The 24,732-nt window shown below is 49.9% G+C and overlaps 1 protein-coding gene across 1 annotated transcript in view; it reads right to left on the bottom strand.

The window, feature by feature from the left end:
- Positions 1 to 249: 249 nt before the first annotated feature.
- The window catches only part of UBFD1 (ubiquitin family domain containing 1), a 391,487-nt gene continuing 367,004 nt past the window's right edge, over positions 250 to 24,732 (bottom strand). The window contains exon 7 of the mRNA XM_069647393.1: positions 250 to 744. Within this exon, the coding sequence (XP_069503494.1) occupies positions 634 to 744 (111 nt within the window). The 3' untranslated portion in view covers positions 250 to 633. The remainder of the gene's footprint in view (positions 745 to 24,732) is intronic.

Below are 24,732 nucleotides of genomic sequence, written 5' to 3' on the forward strand. Positions count from 1 at the left end.
TCTCTAATCACTTCTGCCAAAGAGGACAGGGAAGCAAAAACCAAAAATCTTTGGGATTCAAAAACAGCAATTAATTCACAAAATGATTTGCCACAAAAAAATAGCTGCACAGACCGGGGGAAAACCCACAGCATGTGATAATGATAAATGATGCATTCCACAAAAACAAAAAAAAACGTATGGGAAGAGCCAAATTAAGAGAAACATTTGCAGCACAATAATTAAGAAAATATTTGTCTTCTATTCAAATTCAGTTAAAAAAAAATATATTTTTTTCTTATTTTTTTATGTCAAAACTTTCTGGAAGAGCTAATTCTTATATATACTTTTTGGCAGAATAATCTTATTTTCTTACAGGTAACATTTTCTGGATAAAGGCTGATTTTCCTTTGTCTTTCAATACACCTGAAGCGGACTGCAGAACATTTTTTAAGTTAAAAAATAAACTAGGAGTGACCCAATGTCACCTCTGGCTCCCATCAATGTTGCGTGTGGGGGGGGGAGGCGGGTCAACAGTCAAAAGTCTTAGGGCAAACAGTCCTGGGTTGCTTGGGACCCAGGCGATGGCAGGTCGTCCCCTCCCAATGTCCTCTCGTTTGGGGTCCATCTCCTGTGCCAGAGGTGAACACGACTTCAAAAATACTGCCATTTGCCCAAGACGGTGTCCTTGATTGCATCCACATACTGCATCGGTACCCAATATACCCAATAATAGGAGGCTTCCGTCGGACCAAGCTGAAATGCCTAGGAACATAGAGGAAACAAGATTAAAATTGCAATGTGTGCTTAAATCGCGAAAGCATTCATTAACTACAATCGTGTATGTCAAGCTAAGCATCAAGGTCAGAACCTGGCCCGAGCCATCAAGCTTCTGCTCTCAGCACAGATTGACAAGAAGAAAAAACATTTCATAAAAATCCATTAATAATGTTCATTTTGAACATTAGGACGACATGAACAGCAAAACTCAGGACGATCCTAAAGTTGGGGCTAAAATCAGCACCTGGAGAAGCTAGAGCGTGTTGACCAGAGGAAATTCAATCTTGCAAGGAGGCTTTACCAACAGAGCTGTGACAATTTGTATTGGAGACAAGAAAAAAAAAAATAGCTCTTCTACCAGAAACACTTCACAAAATAGCCTAATTGAGCAAAGCAGAGGGATGTGAAAGTACGTTTTATAATGATAGGCGGTAAAGTGCTGTGATGGCAAGGATAACAGTTGGGAGAGGAAGGACACTTGTTCTTACAATCGGGACTAAACACTAACAAATATGTTAGAGCAAATATTTATCGAAATTAAAGATTTAATGAGGCAACGAGACGCTAGATTGTGTGGAGTAGGTGGGCACAACCGTATGTTAGTGAATAATATCTTTTACTGCTTTAGATAATTCTTTCTGACATGAATTTCATTCAAAGGAGCCATTTGGCATAAAAGGATCCTCCGACACAAGGATCAAAATACGTACACAAAAAAAGACAGGGTGTTTCCACTCAGTGGGCCGAGTGCTCACAATATGCTCTTAAAAAGCTGCAATTTTTTAAAAAATTATTTGAGAACTCATTAGAGAGTGTACAATTAATGTGTTGACTCCAATAAAAAGTGCCCACATTTCTGTTTAATTCTCTTTAGAGGAAACGGCAATCTAGAGCTACTGGATGACTGCAGATGACTTTTAGGTTGAGAGGGTTTAAACAGATTAAAAACCCTGGAAAGTTCTTGATTTCGGGAAGTAGGTAATACCATTTGAAGGGCAGCAGAATTGGGAAGGAGAGGGAGGCAGGGCAGCAAGCACAGGGACAGAATTTGAAAAAGCACATGGGTGCAGTAAGGGGCAGGGTAAATAGTGGGTGATTGAGTCAGCCATATCGAAGGGAGCACAGAGTTGGTGGCCCACAGATGATTTGAGGAAGAGGCATAAATGAAGCAGTATCAACAGAACATGGATAGCAAACATCCATGGAGATCAGGGGAAGAGGTACAGCAGAGGTGGTCAACAGTGCGAGCCACTGATAGTGGCTAGAGCCACTATCGGCTCAAGACTGGACTACTGTAATGCTCTCCTCGGAGGCACCTCCAGCAAAAACATTGCCAAACTCCAACTTGTCCAGAACAATGCCCTTAGGGCTGCCACTGGATTCCCAAAAAAGGACCACATATCGGACCTAAGGAGACAGGTTCACTGGCTTCCTGTCAAACAGAGAATCATCTTTAAAATCCTCTCCATCACTCACAAATGCCTCCATGATCTGGCACCCCCCTACCTCGCCCAGCGCATCGCCTTCCCCACCTCCACAAAGCCATCTAGGCTAGCCTACACCAACTTGATCACCAAGCCCAAAACCTGCAGAGTGCGTGCAGGGGGCTCCAGCTTCCCAGCCATCGCTGCCACCCACTGGAACGCACTACCTCCACACATTAGGGTAATCGACTCTCACCTAGCCTTCCGCAAGGCCATCAAAACCAGCCTGTTTGTCTGAAATGTCAGGCGCCGTATGCCCACCTGTACTCTGTAACCTAGCACATATGATGTAACCAAGTAACCGCATGTCCTAATGTACTCATGCCTACGTACACTTTCATGTAAACAGCGCCTCAATGCCTTGGGGCTGTAGTGCGCTCTACAAATGTAAAAATAAATAAAAAATAAATAGTGCAAGTAGCAATGTTGAGGACTTTATTCAGAGGAACCAAAGAGAGGGCAAGGACCAGGAAGGCAGGCTAAAGCAGTAGTCCCGAAAACTAAAAACAAGGGTAAATGTTATGGTGGATTGATTGGTAAGGTGTGGACAGATTTCCTGGTTAAGAGGTTCGTCGTAGCTGCCTGGGCAGTTCAGGTGATAAAAAGCTAGAGTTTGCAACCAGAGGGGGTGGGGAGATGAGGAGACCAGGGTAAAGAAATGTGAGATGTACAATAGGCTAATTAGGTTTTGGAGGCAGTGTGCATGAGGCACTGAAGAGACAGTCACATATGCAGGACAGGTAAGGGGATTTGGTCTCAGCAAATCAGTGGTAGAAGAAACCAAACAAGTAGACAGTTTACAGCAGGAGAAGCCTTGAGGGACTCTTTGGCAGAGTGGGTCGAAGTGGAGGAAAAGCTAGACCGGCTTGACGAGGTAGAAAGTAATCCAGTTCAGCATTTGATCTTGAATTTGTATATCTGAGAGTGTATGGAGAAGAGGAGTGGTTGACCATATGAAAGGTTGCAAATAGATTGTATAGGAAGCGGTTGGCAAGTGGTGGGCACAGGCGAGGAACTTGATGTCAATCAGTGCTGCCTCTAAAGGGGCAGCTTCAAAAACTCAGATTGAAGAGGTTTGCATTTACCATTGGACTCAAGGTAGCTAGTGATTCTGTGGAACATTACACATTTAAGGAATTCACAGTAGTGAGGAAGGCAATAGACTGCAAGTTGATGAAGTTGTTGGGGATCATCAGAGTAGTGTTGGAGGCTAAGCACGGTCTCTTTTATAGCAGGTAGGGAAGATGCCAGCAGTAAGGTATTTTGAAGAGGATGCAGTGTAGACAAACATACTGAGTGTGTGTGTGTGTGTGTGTGTGTGTGTGTGTGTAAGGCAGTTCAACCCCTTAAGTTTAGGGAAAGGGTTCAATAGGAGCACAGGAGGGGTTGGCCTCCACGAGGACATGAGCAAACTGAGCCAGGGAAGTCTGGTAGAGGGACAAAAGGATAGGAGAAAGCATCAGTAGCGTAATCAGGGTTACCTTGATTTGGGCATTCTGGAGAAGTGCAAAATTGTTGGCAGATGACAAGTTAAAGAAGTTGGGTCAACATGGGCTGAAAGGGGAAGGGGTTGATGATGCGGTCCAAGGGATTCAGAGGAATATTAGGTACAGAGAGGCACCTCCGTTATGCGTGGGTAGCTTACTTATTCATTTGTACTGCGCCGAAAGCCCACAGGCATCAAGCGCGAAACATATACACAAGAGACAAATCCGCCAAAGACAGGACAGGGACAGCAGGACTAATCTAGAAGGGAGAAGGAGGTGAATTACTTAAACAGCAAAGTTTTCAGGGCTTTCTTAAAGGTTCTCAGATTGTCATCACTTGTAACAGCAGCAGGGAGGGAGTTCCAGAATGTTGCCGCTTTGACAGGGAAGGATTTTCCTAGGCTTTTTCACGCTTATATTTAGGGCATTTGACCTGCTTTATGTCTGCTGACCGCAATGCTCTATCAGGATGGTACTGCGGTTTGAGAGTTTTCAGGTAGATTGGCGCAGCTCCATTTACACATTTGTGGACAATGGACACTACTTTGAAGTGGATTTGTTCTTGTCTGGGTAACCAATATAGGATCCTACTGTGATGTGTAATGTGCTCTCATTTTGTGAGTTCGTTGATAACGTGAACCTAGTTATTTTGTAGCACCAAACACTTGCCTACATTCCAATCAATTAAGAGTTGCAATAGTCCAATTTGGACAAAACTGTCTCAGGGATAGTTGCTGCGTTGTCTCAGGTGATATATGGTCGGATATTTTTCAGGAGGTGGAGGGAGTAGTTGCAGCTTTTTGTCATCTGATTGACATATGCATCAGTTCATGGAGGGTGACAAAAGAGTGAGCAGAGACGGAAGAGTCAAAGTAGTTGCTTAAAAGACTAGGAATGAAAGTCAGATGGTGGAATCAGAAAAGGAGGAAAAGTCAAGGGAAATGTGAGAAGGAAGCACAGTAACAGTGTGCAGGGTAGCGAGAGTTGCAGTGTCTTGGGTGGAGACTCCCGTTTCACTAATGACCACAATTGACTGCAATGTTACAGTCATGCGAATCAAAATAGTCCATAAACAAGTGACCAGTTGGGCTTCCTTCACTCCTGGAGTCCTGCAGTCTGGTGAGGGGACTCTAGCTCTGGTTGTCCTGCTTCTGGAGACCCTACAGTGATTTTTCTTCACCAAACTAACTTTGTGAAAGACTTTGCTATCTAAGTACCTCCGCTCCACAGACTTTGCTCCAATTGACTTTGGCTGTCACAATTCCTGCAGACTCTTAGTCCATTTGACTGATACTTACCTATCACCTATACGGACAAGTTATCACCCATGTCCCTCATAGGTGATAACTTGGTTTTTAACTATCATTGCTGGGAAAGTTTTTATCTAGACTTCATTGGAAGATTAAAAGTGCTCAAATGCTCTGAGAACCCGTTAAACCTTTTTCCTTCCCTTAACCCTTCCTTCCTACAAACCTCAGAATCTATAAAGTGTACTAGTGATACGTAAATGCCATTACTGTCCTAGCTAGCGAAGTCACCTCAGGGTGTAGAAAGTGTGCAAGTAGCATCTCTAAAGAGCATCCACTAACTTTGTGTTGATTCTGGAAAAGTATTTTAAAGTGTATTGGTTTGCTGCATATATTGCCATTTTTAAAGAATGATTACTTATAAATAATTTTATTTAACAATAGTTTTTAACAAAAACCTTGAGTTTAAGTGTTACTTGGCTACTTGTATTTGTGGATTTCATTGCTACAGCTCACATTTACACCCTTCTTGAGATAAGCCTGGCTGCTCAGTCACACTACAAACTTGTGTAGTACAGGCCTATAACAAAAGGTGGGTTACTTAATACCAAGAGGACAAGAGTTGTGTAATCTCCCACAGGGTTACCACATAAATTCTTGCCTAACACCTTAATACTGTCACTACACAAATATTCGTTTTATATTGACCCACTGATCGTGGTCGACTTTTAAAGTCACCTTATAGGTGTTATGCCTTTAATGCACGCTTCATCAGGAGTTATTTATGAACGTTTTAAATTTACACTTTAAGGATCCCAAGTACATTTAAGCAGCCCGAGTTTGGCATACTTTAAACAGGGTCCGCACAAAGCTTAGAGGGGCCCTTGGCATCAAAACACTTCCAGACCAGCTAATTCGCATATGTAGAAACATAGATAATTAGGTCACAAAATAAGTGCTATTCAAGGACATCATGGTGAGTTACATTAAATGTAAGTATTCAGAGTAAGCTAAGAGGTAAGCATTACATGTTCTTTATATCATTTGTGGGGGAGAACATCACAAGTGAGGATGTTTTGGAGTAGCGAACAGTGTAAGCTGAATCACTTGTACAGACACCTAATTTTGGCACATCAGGCACAGCGAGAAAAAAAAAAAAATGATTTGCCTTGGAGCACGCACTTTGGTTAAGTGTGAAAGCCGGAGACCAGTCTGGAACTCAGGCACTTAAATGCATCTTCTCAGCTTAGTTTGTAGAAGAACAAGTTACTTTCTTACCTGGTAACATTCTTTCGATGGGATGGTCAGACGACGTATTCCATATCTGTGAAAGGTAATGTCCACAGCTGTGCTGCTTCGGAAAATCTTTGGTGTCTGCGTCCTGTGTCGATGAACCGTCCCCGAGGACCTCCTCCGACGGCCGACGTCACCCGATGTGATAAGTAGGACGCACAACGCCCATAGCCTCAGTTATAGTTTTTTCCCCAGAACGTCTGCCACCAGTTTTCTGCCAGTCAGACACACAAGGTCTTGCGGAACGCAAGCTGCAATCACAAAAGAAATTTTGCAGCGGGGAAGGCAGGGAGGGAGCGATATGGAATACGTCGTCGGACCATCCCATCGAAAGAACGTTACCAGGTAAGAAAGTAACTTGTTCTTTGAGGGGATTGGGTCCTCCGACGTATTCCATATCTATGAGAGACTCCCAAAGCAGTACCAAGCAAGGAGGTGGGAAAGAATTTAGAATACAAATTTAGCATGCCCAATCAAATTGCGGAAGAGAACTGCCTTGCCAAAGGCCAGCTCTTGCCCTCTGATGGAATCGAGGGCGTAGTGACGTACAAAAGTATGTACTGAAGCCCAGGTGGCTGCATCACAGATGTGATGAATAGGAACTCCCCTTTGCAGGGCAGTAGACGCAGCCACTCCCCTTGTAGAATGGGTCCGCAAGCCAGCCGGAGGATCCTTACCCGCCAAGTGGTAACACTCGGAGATAGCTAAAATAATCCAACGAGACAAAGTGTTTCGTCACAGCTTGTCCCAAACGCTTTCCAGCGTAACCAATGAAAAGTTGATTGTCCACTCTGACCCGGGAAATGCGCGAAATATAAAAACTCAACGCTCTCCTAGGATCAAGCCTATGGAGCCTCTCCTCTTCCTTACCAGGATGTGGAGGAGGATAAAACGCCGGAAGAACAATCTTATGGTTCAAATGAAATTCCGAAACCACCTTCGGAAGAAAAGAAGGACGAACTCTAAGGACAACCCTGACCTTATGAAACACAGTGAAGGGTGGCTTAACTGAAAGTGCCTGTAACTCACTCACTCTGCGAGTGGAAGCAACCGCAACCAAAAACACAGTTTTCAGAGCTGTCGGCCTCAAAGGGCAAGAATGTAAAGGCTCAAACGGAGCACCCATAAGAAACTTAACAAGGTTCAAATCCCAACCTGGCACCAGAAAAGGTGACTGAGAGAACACATTAGTGAGCCCTTTCAAAAACTGCGAAATTAAAGGAATTTTAAAATAGGAACACTCTTCAGACGAGCGCTTAAATATGGACAGCGCCGCCAGGTAACCTTTAATGGTCCCCACTTGCAAGCCCCTGTGGGCCAAAGAAAGCAAAAAAGACAGAACCATGGGAATGTCATATTCGAAAGGATCCACATTCTGAACTCTGCACCAGTCGCCGAACTTTCTCCAATGGCAACGGTACAGAGACTTAGTTGCCAGCCGCCTGGCCGAGAGCAACACCTCCATCCCGTCTTCAGGGAGGTCCCAATCCTTATACCTCAATCTTTCAGAAGCCAAGCGTGAAGATTGAGGGATTTGACCTCTGGATGGAGGGAAGACGACGTGGAGGGCAGATGGACAAGTCTAGAAGATCCAGGTACCACGTCCTCCGGGCCCACGCCGGAGCAATGAGAATCATTCGGGAACCGAACCTCCGTAACCTCCTCAGCACTTGCAGGATGACGGGGACTGGAGGAAACGCGTACAGCAGTGGGAATGACCACTCCACCACGAACGTGTCTCCTAAGGCTCCTTTTGGAGGAAATTCCAGCGAGCAAAACCTTTTGCACTTCCGGTTGACACTGGAAGCGAAGAGATCCACTTGAGGGGTCCCCCAAAGGGTGAAGATCTCCAGGAGATCTCCAGCTCCCACTCGTGAGAGATCGTGCTCTGCCTGCTCAGAGCGTCCGCCGTCTCGTTGTTGTCTCCGGCCAGATGAACCGCCGAGATCGAAACTTCCTGCTGGATGGCCCAGAACTCGAGCTGCATCGCCTCCCTGCACAGCCGAACTGACCCTGTCCCCTCCCCCCTTTTTGTTGGGGTAGTGCATGGCCACCGTGTTGTCCGTCAGAATCAGGACACTCTTTCCACGCACAGTCGGCAGAAAAGCCTTCAGGGCTAGTCTGACGGCCCTCAGCTCCAACAGATTCATATGGAGTCTGGACTCCGACGGAGATAAACGACCGCTGACTGTCAACTCGTTGGCATGAGCTCCCCATCCTGTGAGGGATGCGTCCATCCCGATCGTCACCTCCGGCCAGGGCATACCAAAATGGCCCCCCCCCCCCCTCATCAGATTGCCCTCGACGGCCCACCACAGAAGGTCCCGGGCTACCAAGGGCAGCACCTGAACAGGGTCCGACAGCCTGCCAGAGGACTGAGACCACTGGAGCTTGAGTGCCCACTGCAAAGATCTCATCCGCAGACGAGCCTCTGGCACCAGAAGAATGCAGGATGCCATGAGGCCGAGCAGTCACAAGAACACGGACGCTGGGAGATCCTGGGCAAATTGAAACTTGTTCATCTGCTGAATGTGAAGAGCCCTCACCTGAGGAGGAAAACACTGCCCCAGGGACGTGTCGAGCACTGCTCTGATGTACTGGAGCCGCTGCGTTGGTGTCAAATGGGATTTCTTTAAATTGAGGGAGAAGCCCAGCCTGTGAAGGGAGTGGCAGGTGACGGACAGATGATCCAGGACTTGCTCGGGAGAGCTCCCCCTGATCAACCAATCGTCCAGGTAGGGGTAGACGTGAATCCCCCTTTCCTGAGATGCACTGCCACCACCACCATGAGCTTGGTGAAAACCCTCGGGGCGGAGGTCAATCCGAACAGCAGGACCCGAAACTGAAAGTGCGAGTCGCCAACCGCAAACCTCAGGTACTTGTGCTTGGGATGGATCGGCACATGGAAGTAAGCATCCTTGAGGTCGAGAGACACCAACCAGTCCTGAAGTTGAAGGGCCTGGGGGACTTGAGAAAGTCACCATCTTGAACTTGTCCTTCCTGAGGAGTTTGTTCAAACCGCGGAAGTCCATGATGGGTCTCAATCCCCCATCTTTCTTCTAAATCAAAAAATAAGGGGAATACCATCCCTTGTTCCTCTCCGCTACAGGCACCAGTTCTATGGCGCCTTTCTCAAGCAGGGCTTGAATTTCTTGCGCAAGGAGCGGATCCGGACTCTTCAAAGAGAGGTTCCCTGGTGGATTGTCGTGAGGCCTCTGCCGAAAAGGAAGACAGTAGCCGTGGGTTATGATCTCCAGAACCCACACATCCGAAGTAATGGCTTGCGCCAGTCTTCCCCCAACCGGCGAACCATGGGACCTGGCCTCATGACTGAGTGGTAGCGGCTGCGGCGTTGCCCGAGGGCAACGTGGCAACTGCCCGAGCGGCATTGGCACCTCAAGTACCTTTGTTTCCACCTCTGGCACTCTTACGATGGCCTCTTTGACTGCTAGCTCCCCTCGCTTTACTGAAGGACGAGTAATAGCGAAAGGAACCTCCCCTCCATTGCTGCCCCCTAGGACGAAAAGGCGGAGGTTGGCGAACTGCAACACCCAACAACTTTGCTGCAGCTTTGGAGGTCTGCAACCTCTCAGGGCTCTAGTCAGCCTTGCTGCCAAAAAGGTGTTCACCGTCAAAGGGCATGTTGAGGAGCCGGGACTGCACATCAGGAGCAAACCCAGACTTACGCAACCACGCAAACCTGCGCATGACTGTGCTCCCGCCATGGACCGGCTGACACAATCTGCCAAGTCCAAACCCGACTGAACGGCCTCACACATGGCATCCTTGCCATCCTGAACCATAGCAAGGAAACTGCCCCCTTCAGGAATATGTTCAGCCGCTAATGACGCTGATAACAGTTCCAGAGTGTGTTTGAAACGAGACAAAGCACATATGGAGTTGGCCGCCTGAAGTGCCATACCCCCCCCCCCCCCACCGAAGAAAACACTTTCTTTGCCCAGCCGTCAAAACGTTTGTCGTCCCTATCCGGAGGGATGGTAGGATACGACTCCTGCTTCGCCGGGGCTGTAGCCGTCTGCACCACCAAACTCTCCGGAGTGGGGTGCCTAGACAAGTAGCAGGGGTCGCTACTGGCTGGACGGTATTTTTGCGACAAAGACTTGCCCACTGCTGGGAGACTCTCCGGAGCAGTCCAAGCCGCCGCCACGCTTCTCTGCAGAGCCATATGAAACGGCAAAACCGGGTCAGTGGGGGGACCGAGATCAAGGATGTCCGTGAGATCATCCTGAACGAACTCCCCTGGGGGAGCTGACCAACCCAAGTACTCCGTGACCCAAGACATAAGGCGCCGATATGAAGAATCAGCATGAGTGCCAGGCTCCGGCCTACAAAACTCCACCTCCGGAGAGGTGTCCAGTCCACTGGCATCATGCAGTGACTGCCTCAGGTCATCAAACTGGCTATGGCCCGAGATAAGCTCATCTGGAACCGTAACCAAGCCGTCATCAAAGCCTTCATCACCCTCTGAAATGTACTCCAGGCGGGGAGAGGAAGACCCCTGGGGACCAAAGCAGTGCCTGACCTTAGCCAGAGCCTTTCTAGGGGCAAACCCCGTGCCACGGGGCACCTCCACCACCTCCTCGAAAGGCGTTGAGGGCGCTGAACGAGTCGGCGCTGGCGTCAACAGAAAAGGCGTCGACGTCAGCTGCAGCGCCGGCAGCATCGGCGGCGTCGACACAGGCCTCGAAGCCGGAGCTCCGAGCGTGTCCCTCGACGACCTAGGCGCCGACGACCCCCTTGGAGGCGGAGCCTCGAGAGAAATAGTCGACAACCTCGGCGCCACAGGCGTCGACGTCTTCTTCAAAGACGGCACAGGATCACACGGTCTCGAGCGCGTCGAGGACCGGGACCTGGAACGGGCATGGCGAGAACGGCTACCCTTGTCCGAGCGGGACCTCTCCCGCGAGCCGTGCCGACCCCGAAGGCGTATGAGCAGTGTCTCGACCGGTGCCGACCGACCCCACTCGGAGGCACGGACGGACCGGTGCCCTGCGATTCAAGAATCGCTAGCATCTGCTTCCCGAAGATAGCCCATTCCTCTGGTGTCGCTTGCATGGAGGGATAAGCGACCCGCCGACGGGTGGAGTCCTCGGAAGAGGACGGGGAAGGCGACCAATGCCGGCGCTTCCGGGAATGCCTCGAAGAGGCGGAGGAGTGGCGAGACCGACTCCTGGAAGGAGACCCACTGGACTTCGACGATGACGCAGAGAGTCGCCCCTCGAGGCATCCGTCAAAAGCCCCGCAGACCTCGACTTCCGGGGCTTAGACACCCGGCCTACCGACATCTTCTTCTTGTGATCCCGCAAGGCCTTTGCCGTGAGCGACTGGCAGTCGACACAGGCATCCGTATCGTGGGCCTCCCCGAGGCACCAGAGGCAGGCGTCGTGCGAGTCCGTGACTGACATCTTGGACCCACAGTCCTCGCATTTCTTGAAGCCCAGACGCGGGGTTGAAGACGAAGTAGACATCGCCACGAACAGGTCTTCACAAAAAACCGAACAGGTTCAACGAACCGAGAATCGAAAACAGCAAACTCCGAGTCGAGGCGTACCGAGATTCACGAAGCGAACACGTTCGCGGAAAAAAAAACGGAACTGAGGCTATGGGCGTCGTGCGTCCTACTTATCACATCGGGTGACGTCGGCCGTCGGAGGAGGTCCTCGGGGACGGCGCATCGACTTCATCGATGCAGGACGCAGGCGCCAAAGATTTTCCGAAGCAGCACAGCTGTGGACATTACCTGTCATAGATATGGAATACGTCAGAGGACCCAATCCCCTCTAAATATTGTTTGCTGTAGGTCCTTTTGACACTTTGTTTTTAAAGCAGCATCTGACTTTAGAATCAAGTGCAAAAAAAAATTGTTTTGCGAACTGAAGTAAACTGCTGTTTTAGCAGTGGTTTCATGATTGCTTTTATTTTGACGGCATACATTTTTGGCCATGTTCAAATTAGCAACATGCTTTTAATTTTGAAGCTCAGGATAAGGATCATCTCAAATGTCAAAACAAATAAATCTCCAAAAGGAAATCTATATACCTAAACAACATTTCCTGCTATTGCACAGGTTTCAAGGAATAACCAGGTTTGGGTATAGGGAGGAAAGAGCAGGGCCACTACTGTAGGATGGTCTCTTCACCAAGACAGTCCAGGGGCAGTGAGAGCAAGCAATTTTGCAGACCATCAAATATTAACAAAATCAGTACAGGGCTAGGACGAGGGAAAAACAACCTGTCCAGGCTCTAGGACCATTACTTCTATGCCCAATGAAATGACCCAAAAAGACAGAACACAAATCATTTGACCGAATATAGGGTGTATGAAAATCCCGTACAACCAAACATTCTATCAAATATGCCATACATGACCATTATAGCGAACAAGGGGAACAGGGGTTGCAGGGTTGTCCCCCGCATAGGGGAATAAAGTTTTTATTTTTTTTTAAAGGAAAGGCCTCTGCGCCTTCAGATCCTGAGCACCTATTGAAGGGAGCCAGTGTCGCGGGGAGTCAGCAACACAACGAGGTGTGCTGCCAAAAGTTAACTAAGGGGTGGCGGGGCGTGTATTTGTAGGGTATGCTTGGGGAGGCATTTACTTTGGGTTGTTTGATCGTAATGGTCAAGTTAGCTACTGTAATTTCATCCACGAACTATTCCGTAACGGGTAAACACAAATTATCTGCACACAACACTGGACCTGGTAAATCATCATAACCCACTTGCCCTTTCCACACTCCCAGGTTTGGCCTTCAAAAACAATATAGATCATAATAAACAACTTGGGCAAATACAGAAATCTTTAGAGAAATATGTTCAGCATAAACAGCAGTATTGTAGCAGAAAGACAAACGTCTCTGCCGGATTGACTCGGCCATCTTGCAGCACCTTGCAACATTAATTTGCAAAAACGACATTGTTGTAAAAGCATTTCCGGAGACATGAGGCTAGCCGCCCGCTGTCTCCCCTTATCTCCTGCACTCGAAAGCTTCTAACACTGATTAGAGAGCATTAATCCACAACAATTTGGACATTTCAATATAAATCAAGGTTTGCCAATACGGATTGACACTATGAAATCAAGAGTCTCTAGACTCATCCCACAGCACTTTTACCAGTGAAATTTTTTCGGCCAATCCGGCATTGCACGGACCTATCTTTTCTGGGAAAAGCACAGCAGAGGTTGTTTCCTCGTCGCACCACTTTGTGATGATACTGCACTGGTGAGGTCATCCCTGGCCTGTCTCCCAGACGTTCTGCCCCGATTACCGCGGGTCCAGTTTCTGAGGAAGGCAACTTTTGGAGTCAATTGCCAGACGTGTGGCTTATTTGCTGAAACGTATCCCAGATGTCTATTCAATTTGGTCATTATTAAGTTTTGAAAAATCTTTATTAAAATGACACGTATTAAATCTTGACCCTAGAAACACAATTCTCACAGAAATAAATGTTGCTTTTTTATCATGAGACTATCTCGATTGCTTTCAGGGTCTGACACAGCCACTAATTTGTTGTTTAAGTGATATCGTCAGGATACACACAATATGGAAATCTTCCTAAAAAATATTTACAATCAAATCACCAGCAATTTGGACCCTATCGTTATTGGCTAGATGCAGTCCCACTCCACTGCTGTATTTGGGACACTCCCCAATTTCTGTTTTAAAATGCAATACAGCGAGGGCCTAAACAAATGTGTGAAAAAGGTAACCTTTTTTTATTGTTTGAAGAAGGAAGGCTTCTTAAGCAGAAATGTCACATTGCGTGAGGAAAATGTGAAATGCTGCACACACAAAACACGTATTGGTGTGTTGAATAAGCATCTATAAAAATAAGGGAGATGTTAGGAAAGATCATCTTTTTTGCCATTTTCCTCCCACAGACCTCTATGGCACACCCTTTCATTGTGCTTGTTTTTATCGGCATCCTGACTTTTTGGAGGCAGGTAAAGACGTCTGCCATAGTAGCCTTGCCGGTTGCTCATTCCTATGAGCAAACTGATTAGTCTCCCCAAGACTATCAGTACTGAGACTTTGGGCCGCATTACAAGTATGTTGGTCTGGAATTAACGTGCTGGTAATTCAGTTTACCGGCAGGTTTTCGGACCAACATACTACAAGTTTGCCGGTGGGGTGGCCCAATTTACCTCCAGCCAAGAGCTATAGATAAGCCAGGCACCCCACCAGCAAAAAAAACAGCTGATATAACCCATTTCCGGTAATCCCACCCTGGAGTCCGATCGAACTCCATAGAATGGGGATTAATCCCTTACTGACACCTGCAATCTTCTGGTAATTCCAATTAATGGCATCACCATTTGGTGGTATCCACCAAACTTGTAATGAAGCCCCATGTCTCTCCAGGAATGTGTTGTATTGTTACAATTGCAAGAAACGAACAAGTTACTTTCTTACCTGGTAACGTTCTTTCGATGGGATGGTCCGACGACGTATTCCATATCTATGACATGTAATCACCACAGCTGTGCTGCTTCGGAAACTTTTTCGGCGTCTGCGTCCTGCGTCGATGCGCCGTCGTCGAGGACCTCCTCCGACGTCCGACGTCATCCGATGTGATAAGTAGGACGCACGACGCCCATAGCCTCAGTTGTAGTTTTTTCCCCCAGAACGTGTGACATAAGTCAACTGCCAGTCAGACACAAAGCCTTGCGGAACATAAGCTGCAATCGCAAAAGAAATTTTGCAGCGGGGAAGGCCGGGCGGGAGCGATATGGAATACGTCGTCGGACCATCCCATCGAAAGAACGTTACCAGGTAAGAAAGTAACTTGTTCTTCGAGGGGATTGGGTCCTCCGACGTATTCCATATCTATGAGAGACTCCCAAAGCAGTACCAAAGCAAGGAGGAGGGAAAGAATTTAGAAACAAAACGTAGAATAGCCAATCAAATAGCAGAGCAAAGGACCGCCTTGCCAAAGGCCAGATCCTGTGCTCGGATGGAATCAAGGGAATAGTGACGTACAAATGTATGTACTGAAGCCCAGGTGGCTGCATCACAGATGTTGCGAATCGGAACACCCCTCTGCAGGGCAGTAGACGCAGCCATACCCCTGGTAGAATGGGCCCGCAAGCCAGCCGGTGGGTCCTTACCCGCCAAACGGTAGCACTCCGAGATGGCCAAAATAATCCAGCGAGACAGTCTGTTTCGTCACAGCTTGCCCCAAACGCTTTCCAGCGTAACCAATAAAGAGTTGATCATCCACTCTGACCCGGGACATGCGTGAAACATAAAAGCTTAAAGCTCTCCTAGGATCAAGCCTATGGAGCCTCTCCTCTTCCTTACCAGGATGCGGAGGAGGATAGAATGCCGGAAGAACAACCTTCTGGGCCAAATGAAATTCCGTCACTACCTTCGGAAGGAAAGAAGGACGAACTCTAAGGACAACCCTGTCCTTGTGAAATACAGTGAAGGGAGGCTTAACTGAAAGTGCCTGTAACTCGCTCACTCTGCGAGCGGAAGTAACCGCAACTAAAAACACAGTTTTCAGAGTTAACAGCCTCAAAGGGCAAGAATGTAAAGGCTCAAACGGAGCACCCATAAGAAACTTAAGAACCAGGTTTAAATCCCAACCGGGCACCAGGAAAGGTGACGGAGGGAACACATTAGTGAGCCCTTTCAGGAACTGTGAAATCAAAGGGATTTTAAAGTAAGAACACTCTTCAGACGAGCGCTTAAAGATGGACAGCGCCGCCAGGTAACCCTTAACGGTACCCACTTGCAAGCCCCTGTGGGCCAAAGAAAGTAAAAAGGACAGAAACATGGGGATGTCACATGCAAAAGGATCCACATTCTGAACTCTGCACCAGTCGCAGAACTTACGCCAACGGCAACGGTACAGAGACTTTGTTGCCGGCCTTCGGGCCGAAAGCAACACCTCCATCACGTCCTCAGGGAGGTCCCAATCCTTATACCTCAACCTTTCAGAAGCCAAGCGTGAAGGTTGAGGGATCTGACCTCTAGATTGAGAACCTGACCCCCCTCCCGTGAGAGCAGATCGTCTCGGTAGGGAAGACGACGTGGAGGGCAGATGGATAAGTCGAGAAGGTCCGGGTACCACGTCCTCCGAGCCCACGCCGGGGCAATGAGGATCATCCGGGAACCGAACTTCCGTAACCTCCGCAGCACTTGCGGGATGACGGGGACTGGAGGAAACGCGTACAGCAGCGGGAATGACCACTCCACCACAAACGCGTCTCCTAAGGCTCCTTCTGGAGGAAATTCCCGCGAGCAAAACCTTTCGCACTTCCGGTTGACACTGGAGGCGAAGAGATCCACTTGAGGGGTCCCCCAAAGGGCGAAGATCTCCAGGAGAATCTCCCGAGCCAACTCCCACTCGTGAGAGATCGCGCTCTGCCTGCTCAGAGCGTCCGCCGTCACGTTTTCGGCTCCGGCCAGATGAACTGCCGAGATCGAAACTTCCTGCTGGATGGCCCAGAACTCGAGCTGCATCGCCTCTCTGCACAGAGGAAGTGACCCTGCCCCCCCCCCCCCCTTTTTGTTGAGGTAGTGCATGGCCACTGTGTTGTCCGTCAGGATCAGGACATTCTTCCCTCGCACAGACGGCAGAAAAGCCTTCAGGGCTAGCCTGACGGCCCTCAGCTCCAACAGATTGATATGGAGTCTGGACTCCGACGGAGACCAACGACCGCTGACTGTCAGCCCGTTGGCATGAGCTCCCCATCCCGTGAGGGATGCATCCGTCACGATCGTCACCTCCGGCCAGGGAAGCCAAAATGGAGCCCCCTTCATCAAGTTGCCTTCGACGGCCCACCACAGAAGGTCCCGGGCGACCGAGGACGGCACCTGAATCGAGTCCGACATCCTGCCGGAGGACTGCGACCATTGCGTCTTGAGTGCCCACTGCAAAGATCTCATCCGCAGGCGAGCCTCTGGCACCAGAAGAATGCAGGATGCCATGAGGCCGAGCAACCTCAAGAACTCGAACGCTGGGAGCGTCTGGGCATGCTGAAACTTGTGCACCATCTGCTGAATGTGAAGAGCCCTCACCTGGGGAGGAAAACACTGCCCCAGGGAAGTGTCGAGCACTGCTCCGATGTACTGGAGCCGCTGTGTTGGCGTCAAATGGGACTTCTTTAAATTGAGGGAGAAGCCCAGCCTGTGAAGGGAGCGACAGGTGATCGATAGATGATCCAGGACTTGCTCGGGAGAGCTCCCCCTGATCAACCAATCGTCCAGGTAGGGGTAGACGTGAATCCCCCCCTTGCCTGAGATGCGCTGCCACCACCACCATGAGCTTGGTGAAAACCCTCGGGGCGGAGGTCAATCCGAACGGCAGGACCCGAAACTGAAAGTGCGAGTCGCCAACCGCGAACCTCAGGTACTTCTTGTGCTTGGGATGGATCGGCACATGGAAGTAAGCATCCTTGAGGTCGAGTGACACCAACCAGTCCTGAAGCTGAAGGGCCTGGAGGACTTGAGAGAGAGTAACCATCTTGAACTTGTCCTTCCTGAGGAGTTTGTTCAAACCGCGCAAGTCCATGATGGGTCTCAATCCCCCGTCTTTCTTCGAAACCAAAAAATAAGGGGAATACCATCCCTTGTTCCTCTCCGCTACAGGCACCAGTTCTATGGCGCCTTTCTCCAGCAGGGCTTGAATTTCCTGCGCAAGGAGCGAATCCGGACTCTGCAAAGAGAGGTTCCCCGGTGGATTGTCGCGAGGCCTGTGCCGAAAAGGAAGACAGTAGCCGTGGGTTATGATCTCCAGAACCCACACATCTGAAGTAATGGCTTGCCACTCTACAAGATGCTGCGCCAGCCTTCCCCCAACCGGCGAACCATGGGACATGGCCTCACGACTGAGTGGGAGCGGCTGCGGCGTTACCTGAGGGCAACGAGGCAACTGCCCGAGCGGCCTTGGCACCACGGGTACCCTGTCGTCCACCTCTGGTACCCCTGCGTTGGCCTCTTTGACTGCCAGCTCCTCTCGCTTTACTGAAGGATGAGTAATAGCGAAAGGAACCACCCCTCCACTGCTGTCCCCTAGGACGAAAAGGCGGAGGTTGGCGAACTGCAGCGCCCAACGACTTCGCTGCAGCTTTTGAGGTCTGCAACCTCTCAAGGCTCTCGTCAGCCTTGCTGCCAAAAAGGTGTTCACCACCAAAGGGCATGTTGAGGAGCCGGGACTGCACATCAGGAGCAAACCCCGACTTCCGCAACCACGCAAACCTGCGTATCACGGTGCTCGCCGCCATGGACCTACTGACGCATTCAGCCAAGTCCAGACCCGACTGAACGGACTCACACATGGCATCCTTACCATCCTGGACCATAGCAAGGAAACCATCCCGTTCATCCCCTTCGGGAATATGTTCAGCCGCTAACGCAACACAGTTCCACAGAGTGTGCATGAAACGTGACAAGGCACAAATGGAGTTGGCCGCCTGAAGCGCCATACCACCAGAAGAAAACACTTTCTTCGCCCAGCCATCAAAACGTTTGTCGTCCCTATCAGGAGGGATGGTAGGGTACGACGCCTGCTTTGCCGGGGCCGTGGCCGCCTGCACCACCAAATTTTCGGGAGTGGGGTGCCTGGTCAAGTAGCAGGGGTCGCTACTGGCTGGACTGTATTTACGCGACAAGGATCTGCCCACCGCCGGGAGACTCTCCGGAGCAGTCCAAGCCGCCGCCACCCTTCTCTGTAAAGCCATATGGAACGGCAGTACCGGGTCAGTTGGGGGACCAACATCAAGGATGTCCGTCAGATCATCCTGCACAAACTCCCCTGGGGGAGCAGACCATCCCAGATACTCAGACACCCTAGCCAGAAGGCGCCGGTACGAGGAATCGGCATGGGAGCCAGGCTCAGGCCTACAAAATTCCACCTCCGGAGAGGTGTCCAGTCCACTGGCATCATGCAGTGACTGCCTCAAATCGTCAAACTGACTATGGCCCGAGACAATTTCATCTGGCACCTGACTAGGAACCAGGCCATCAGAATCCTCATCCGCCTCCGAAATATATTCCAGGTGGCGAAAAGGCACCCGAGAGTGCTTGCTCTTAACCAGAGCCTTCCTAGGGGGTACACCCGTGACACGGGGCACCTCCGACACGAAAGGCGTCGAGCGAATCGGCGCCGACGCCGAGAAAACCGGCAACGGCGCCGAGAGGATCGGCGTCGACGTCAGATGCAGCGCCTCCAGTATCGGCGGCGTCGACACAGCCCTCGAAGCCGGAGCCCCGAGCGTGTCCCTCGACGACCTGATCGTCGACGGCTTCGACGACGTCCTCGAAGCCGGAGCCTCGAGAAAGCCTGTCGACGCCCTCGACGCCTCAGACGTCGATGTCTTCCTCGAAGACTTCACAGGAGCACACGGTCTCGAACGTGTCGAGGACCGGGACCTGGAACGGGTACGGCGAGAACGAGCCTCCTTGTCCGAACGGGACCGCTCCCGTGACTCGTGCCGACCACTCTTGCGAGCGGCGTCTCTCGACCTCACACGGCCGACCCCACTCGGGGGCGCGGACGGCTGAGTACCCTGCGACTCAAGAATCGCCAACATTTTCTTCCCGAAGGAAGCCCATTCCTCCGGCGTCGCACGGCTGGTGGGGTAACCGACGTGCCGTGCAGAATCCTCGGAAGAGGACCTGGAAGGCGACCGGTGACGGCGCTTCCGAGAATGCCTCGAAGAGGCTGAGGAGTGGCGAGACCCACTTCTAGAAGAAGACCGACGAGACTTCCGACGATGACGCGGAGAGTCACCCCTCGAATCATCCGTCGAAAGCCCCGCCGACTTCGACTTCCGGGGCTTGGACACCCAACCTACCGACAACTTCTTCTTACGTTCGCGTAAGGCTTTGGACTTGAGCGACTGGCAGTCGATACAGTCATCCGTGTCGTGGGCCTCCCCGAGGCACCAGAGGCAGGCGTCGTGCGAGTCAGTCACCGACATCTTGGACCCACACTCCCCGCACTTCTTCAAGCCCGGACGCGGGGTTGAAGACGAAGTGGAAGACATCGCCGAAGGAAATTCACAAACGAACAGGTTCGAAGAACCAGAAAGAACAGAACTCCAAAGAGTGGAGGCTTAGAACCGAGAAACACGAAGCAACACGTTCGTGGAAAAAACAGAACTGAGGCTATGGGCGTCGTGCGTCCTACTTATCACATCGGATGACGTCGGACGAGGTCCTCGACGACGGCGCATCGACGTCATCGACGCAGACGCCGAAAAAGTTTCCGAAGCAGCACAGCTGTGGTGATTACATGTCATAGATATGGAATACGTCGGAGGACCCAATCCCCTCGAAAAGAGGGTTTAGGGGGATGAAAAAAGCTGTAAGTACTACTGCCTTCCCTAACCGTAAAAAAACAGTACTGGCACACAAAAGAACGGTTCCTTGGGAGAAAGAAAAATATATTTTGCGGATGAAAGTCAAAACAAGTGATTGTGGCAACTTTGGGGTAATCAAAAAGGGAAACACGATAACGGGGGTGCCTTTCCATAGACGGCAGATGGTGCAACGCCTATCTAAGAGGGATAGGTCAAGAAACAGTCCCGGACCCTATACAAAATGTACAGTTAATTGTGAATAAAACACACTCAATGTTAGAACAAACAGCCTAAAAAAGGGCAACCACCGGAAGTGAAGGTGTCTACGAGAGTGTGATTAGATCTCGTAGGGTGAAACCAGGTTGCATCAACTAGCATGTGGTAACTGGGGTCATCAGAATTTTTTCTGTATGTTTAATCACCCTAATGGCTCCTTTTCTCTGCATGCTGTGGTTGTCAAAACAAGAAAAAAACAAAAAAAATAAGATCGAATCTTCTTAAAAACACAAAGCCCAACATAGCTATAGGGTGTTAGTTTTCACTGTGCCCCCTATTAATCTCAGGGGTATCTGGTTATGTTGTGATGTTTCTGCTGGCCTCTGAATCGGGCAGCAACGGCAGGCTGCTTGAAATCCTATGAGGAAACACAACTAACATTGCAGGAGGGGCATCAGTATACCTTGTGTTGCAATGTTAAGTTGTAGTGCAGCCAAAATCTGCTCATAGTCTAGTTGTGAAGCTGATCAATGCTGTAATAAGAATTTATACTCTGCAGCAGTGAAGAGCATGGCCATCATTTTGTGTGGCTTTTGCATAGACACCGGAACCCGTGGGTTGGGAGGGGAGAACATGGGAGCATAGTGGCAGCCAGGGTATAAGCCACCGTGAGAGAAAGTGAGTGCCACCACCTAGTGAGAATTTACAGAGACCATCGAATACACCTAGCTGGATTCATAGATGTCCAGGAAAAGACGTCTGATGTAAGAAGGCAATGTGGTCAGTGTGGAAACAATGCCTGCACCACAGGGATGTAAACGAATAGTAGTCAGTGCCGTCATGGCGTACTGAATGATTCATACTTCAGCAGGATGTGCAGTGGGGCGTTAGCGGGCACATACCTGAGAGAGCTCTTAATGAATATCCTCTGCAGCCGGCTCTTGAAGGAAGACACAAATTGTGTGGCAAGCAGCCGGGAAAGCGAATGCTTGCTTACATGTGCGTCACTGGGGTGGGCGGGGCCTGTGGGTAATGGAGCACATTTGCCGGGCCAATGGGCAAGCACATAGTGGAGAGTGTTCCTATGGTAAGGCGCAGTGGATGGGGTGTGTGCATCCACCGGAGTGCAGGGTGGCGGATCAAGCAGCGAAGCCAACACAAAATGCCGCAATTGCACACATCACCTTACAGTGAAGTGCAGTTAGGATAATTTGCATCCTAATATCTTTTAATATAATGTCGTTTTGGTTACTTCAACTTGTGAAACAAGGCGCCTGCTCCTGCATTTTCTGCCTTTTTTTTTAACTTTCTTTATTAAGATTTTACAAGCAATACAAACAGTGAAAATAACCCCCCAAAATCCCCCACCGCCCCACCGGTACTGACGTAAAGGTGCAAGGTCCCCTCTAAACAGATCACTCCTCAGAGGCAAATAAGACAATGTGCGAGATAGATCCACCGTAGGGTACAGAGTCCGGTACCGTCTCTGCCCAGTCTCCTCTGGAACCACAGACCCATAACCTACACCCGCTTACCCCGGGCCACCCAAGGCGCACTCGCCTGCAAACAACCGGATACCTCCCCACCAGGCTGGCTGGGCAAATCGTCCTATGGTGATATAGGGTCCAAACCCCGGTCCGTGGATTGTTGAAGAAGGTATATCGTGTAGGCATTCCACATCTGCCTGTCCCCCCAACTCGGTCCTTTCATTGCACTCCACTTAGTTTCCATATCGTTACAGTATAAAATATCAGCAGACCATTGGGCAATTGTCGGACTCTGCTTTTTACTCCAGCCCATGGCCACTCAGCGTTTAGCCAGGATCAAAAGAAGGCCCATCAGCTTCCTGGTCGCCTTAGGCATCTGCTTGGTATAACCCAGTAGAGCCATTACAGGATCTGGCAGAATCAACTGCCCCACAATATGCCCAATCACAAATACACACCTGCTTCCAAAAATATTCAAGATCCCCGTATTCCTAGGCCACATGAAGGAACCCCGCGCCCTCACTCCCACACCTAATGCAAGCCCCCAAGCTCTGGGGAAAATATTCCTTCAACTGAGCTGGGGTGTAATAACATTGGTGCAGAAATTTGAAATGGATCAGTTTGAAATTTGTATTTATAGCCCCTTTCCGTATCATTTCACAGCAATAATCCCAAGTGGCCACCTGTATTTCCTTGCTTAACGTCCTCTCCCACAGTTCCCGGGACGATGTCCCAGCTCCCAATCTATTCCTCAAGGCCATTGCATATAAACCCGAGAGAACGCGTCGCCCAATACCCCCCCCCCCTAACCACTTTATCAAGCATTATAGCTACTGGGGGAGACTCAGGGAAGGAGGGGGAACAGCCGCTGTAGCGATACCCTCAACCTATAATACAAAAAAAATCTAACCACGAAAGGGCCCCCTTCTCTCTCAACTGATCAAGCGTAATAAACAGTCCGTTCGGGAACTGATCCCCACATTTAGTTACACCCAGCCTCTTCACCATCGCCATGTACCTGGCCTCGCTGGTCAAGGGAACTCCAGGGATAAATATAAATGACAGCTCAGGTGAATAAAGAAGCCTGCCCATAGATATATGCTCCAGGAAGGACCAGGGTCTGCACGTTAACTCCACCAGGTTCCTCTGCAACCGCGAGCGTGCCGGAGCAGTCGGAATAAGCGACCGGAGCAGCGCTGGTGACACAATTGACCTCTATCTCCACATGGCGACGTTCCGCTGCAATGCCATACCAATACCAGAAAACTAGCCTGTGCTACCAGGTAATACAATTCCAGATCAGTTAATGCTAGTATCACCCCTCCCGAACAGGTGCTGCGAGCTTAAACCAAGAAACACGGCCTTCTTACCGGCCCAGATAAATTTTGACACCAGCGAGCGGAGATCCCGAAAATACCTCTGGGGTACCCTAATCGGCACATTAAGAAACATAATAGCTTGGGCAAAATGGTCCTTTTAACAAGAGCGATCCTGCCGAACAGGTTAATCGGAAGAGAGTCCCATCTCATCATCGCCGATTTAGCCAACAAGAGACTCGCCATAATTCCTACAAAACACCACCACCTCCTCCTCCTCCCTAGCCACAGTGACCCCCCAAATAGCGGGTACTGGTCAGATCCCACTGAAACCCCCAGGCGTCCTGAAATTGACTCGGCCCACCAGTCAACGGGAATATGACTGACTTGTTAGTGTTCACCTTAAGCCCTGAAATTTCACCAAACTGCTGCACATCTACCATAATGGGGACCAGGTTGATCTCTGGATGACGAACAAATAGGACCATATCGTCCGCGTACAGCGAAATCACCACCTTATGCGTGTGCAACTGGACTCCCCGATGCAAATGCTGATCCCTTACCCTCTCAGCCCACGGTTCAATCGCCAGGGCAAACAACAGAGGAGATAGTGGACAACCCTGGCGAGTCCCCCGCTCAAGTGGTATCAACCCCGTGGTGAGCCCATTCACCCTCACCCTGGCTACTGGATTAGTTTCAAGGACACCAAGGGAAAAAAAAAACCACCCAAACCCATCCTACGCAAAACTGTAAACAAAAAGGGCCATTCAACAGAATCAAAAGCCTTGGCGGCGTCCAACAACACCGCCACCACCGGATTGTCCTTCGGGAGCGCAGACATCAAAACAAATGTCCTCCGCAGCCCGAACGAGGTTGACCGACCGGGTATAAAACCCACCTGATCAGCTCTCACTAGTATCGACATCAAAGACAGCAACCGGGTCGCTATAATTTTTGCCAAGATCTTATCTAAATGGATAAGCGAAATCGGGCGGTAAGAAGAACAGTCGCTACCAGGCTTCCCTGGTTTTAATAACACCACCACCACCACGGCCTCTCTAAGAGTCTGGCAGTCTGCCCTCCGACACCGCCTCCTGATATACCCGCAATAAGTA

The sequence above is a fragment of the Ambystoma mexicanum genome, chromosome 2q (assembly GCF_040938575.1).
Source record: "Ambystoma mexicanum isolate Mex_15411 chromosome 2q, UKY_AmexF1_1, whole genome shotgun sequence".
Lineage (NCBI taxonomy): Eukaryota > Metazoa > Chordata > Amphibia > Caudata > Ambystomatidae > Ambystoma > Ambystoma mexicanum.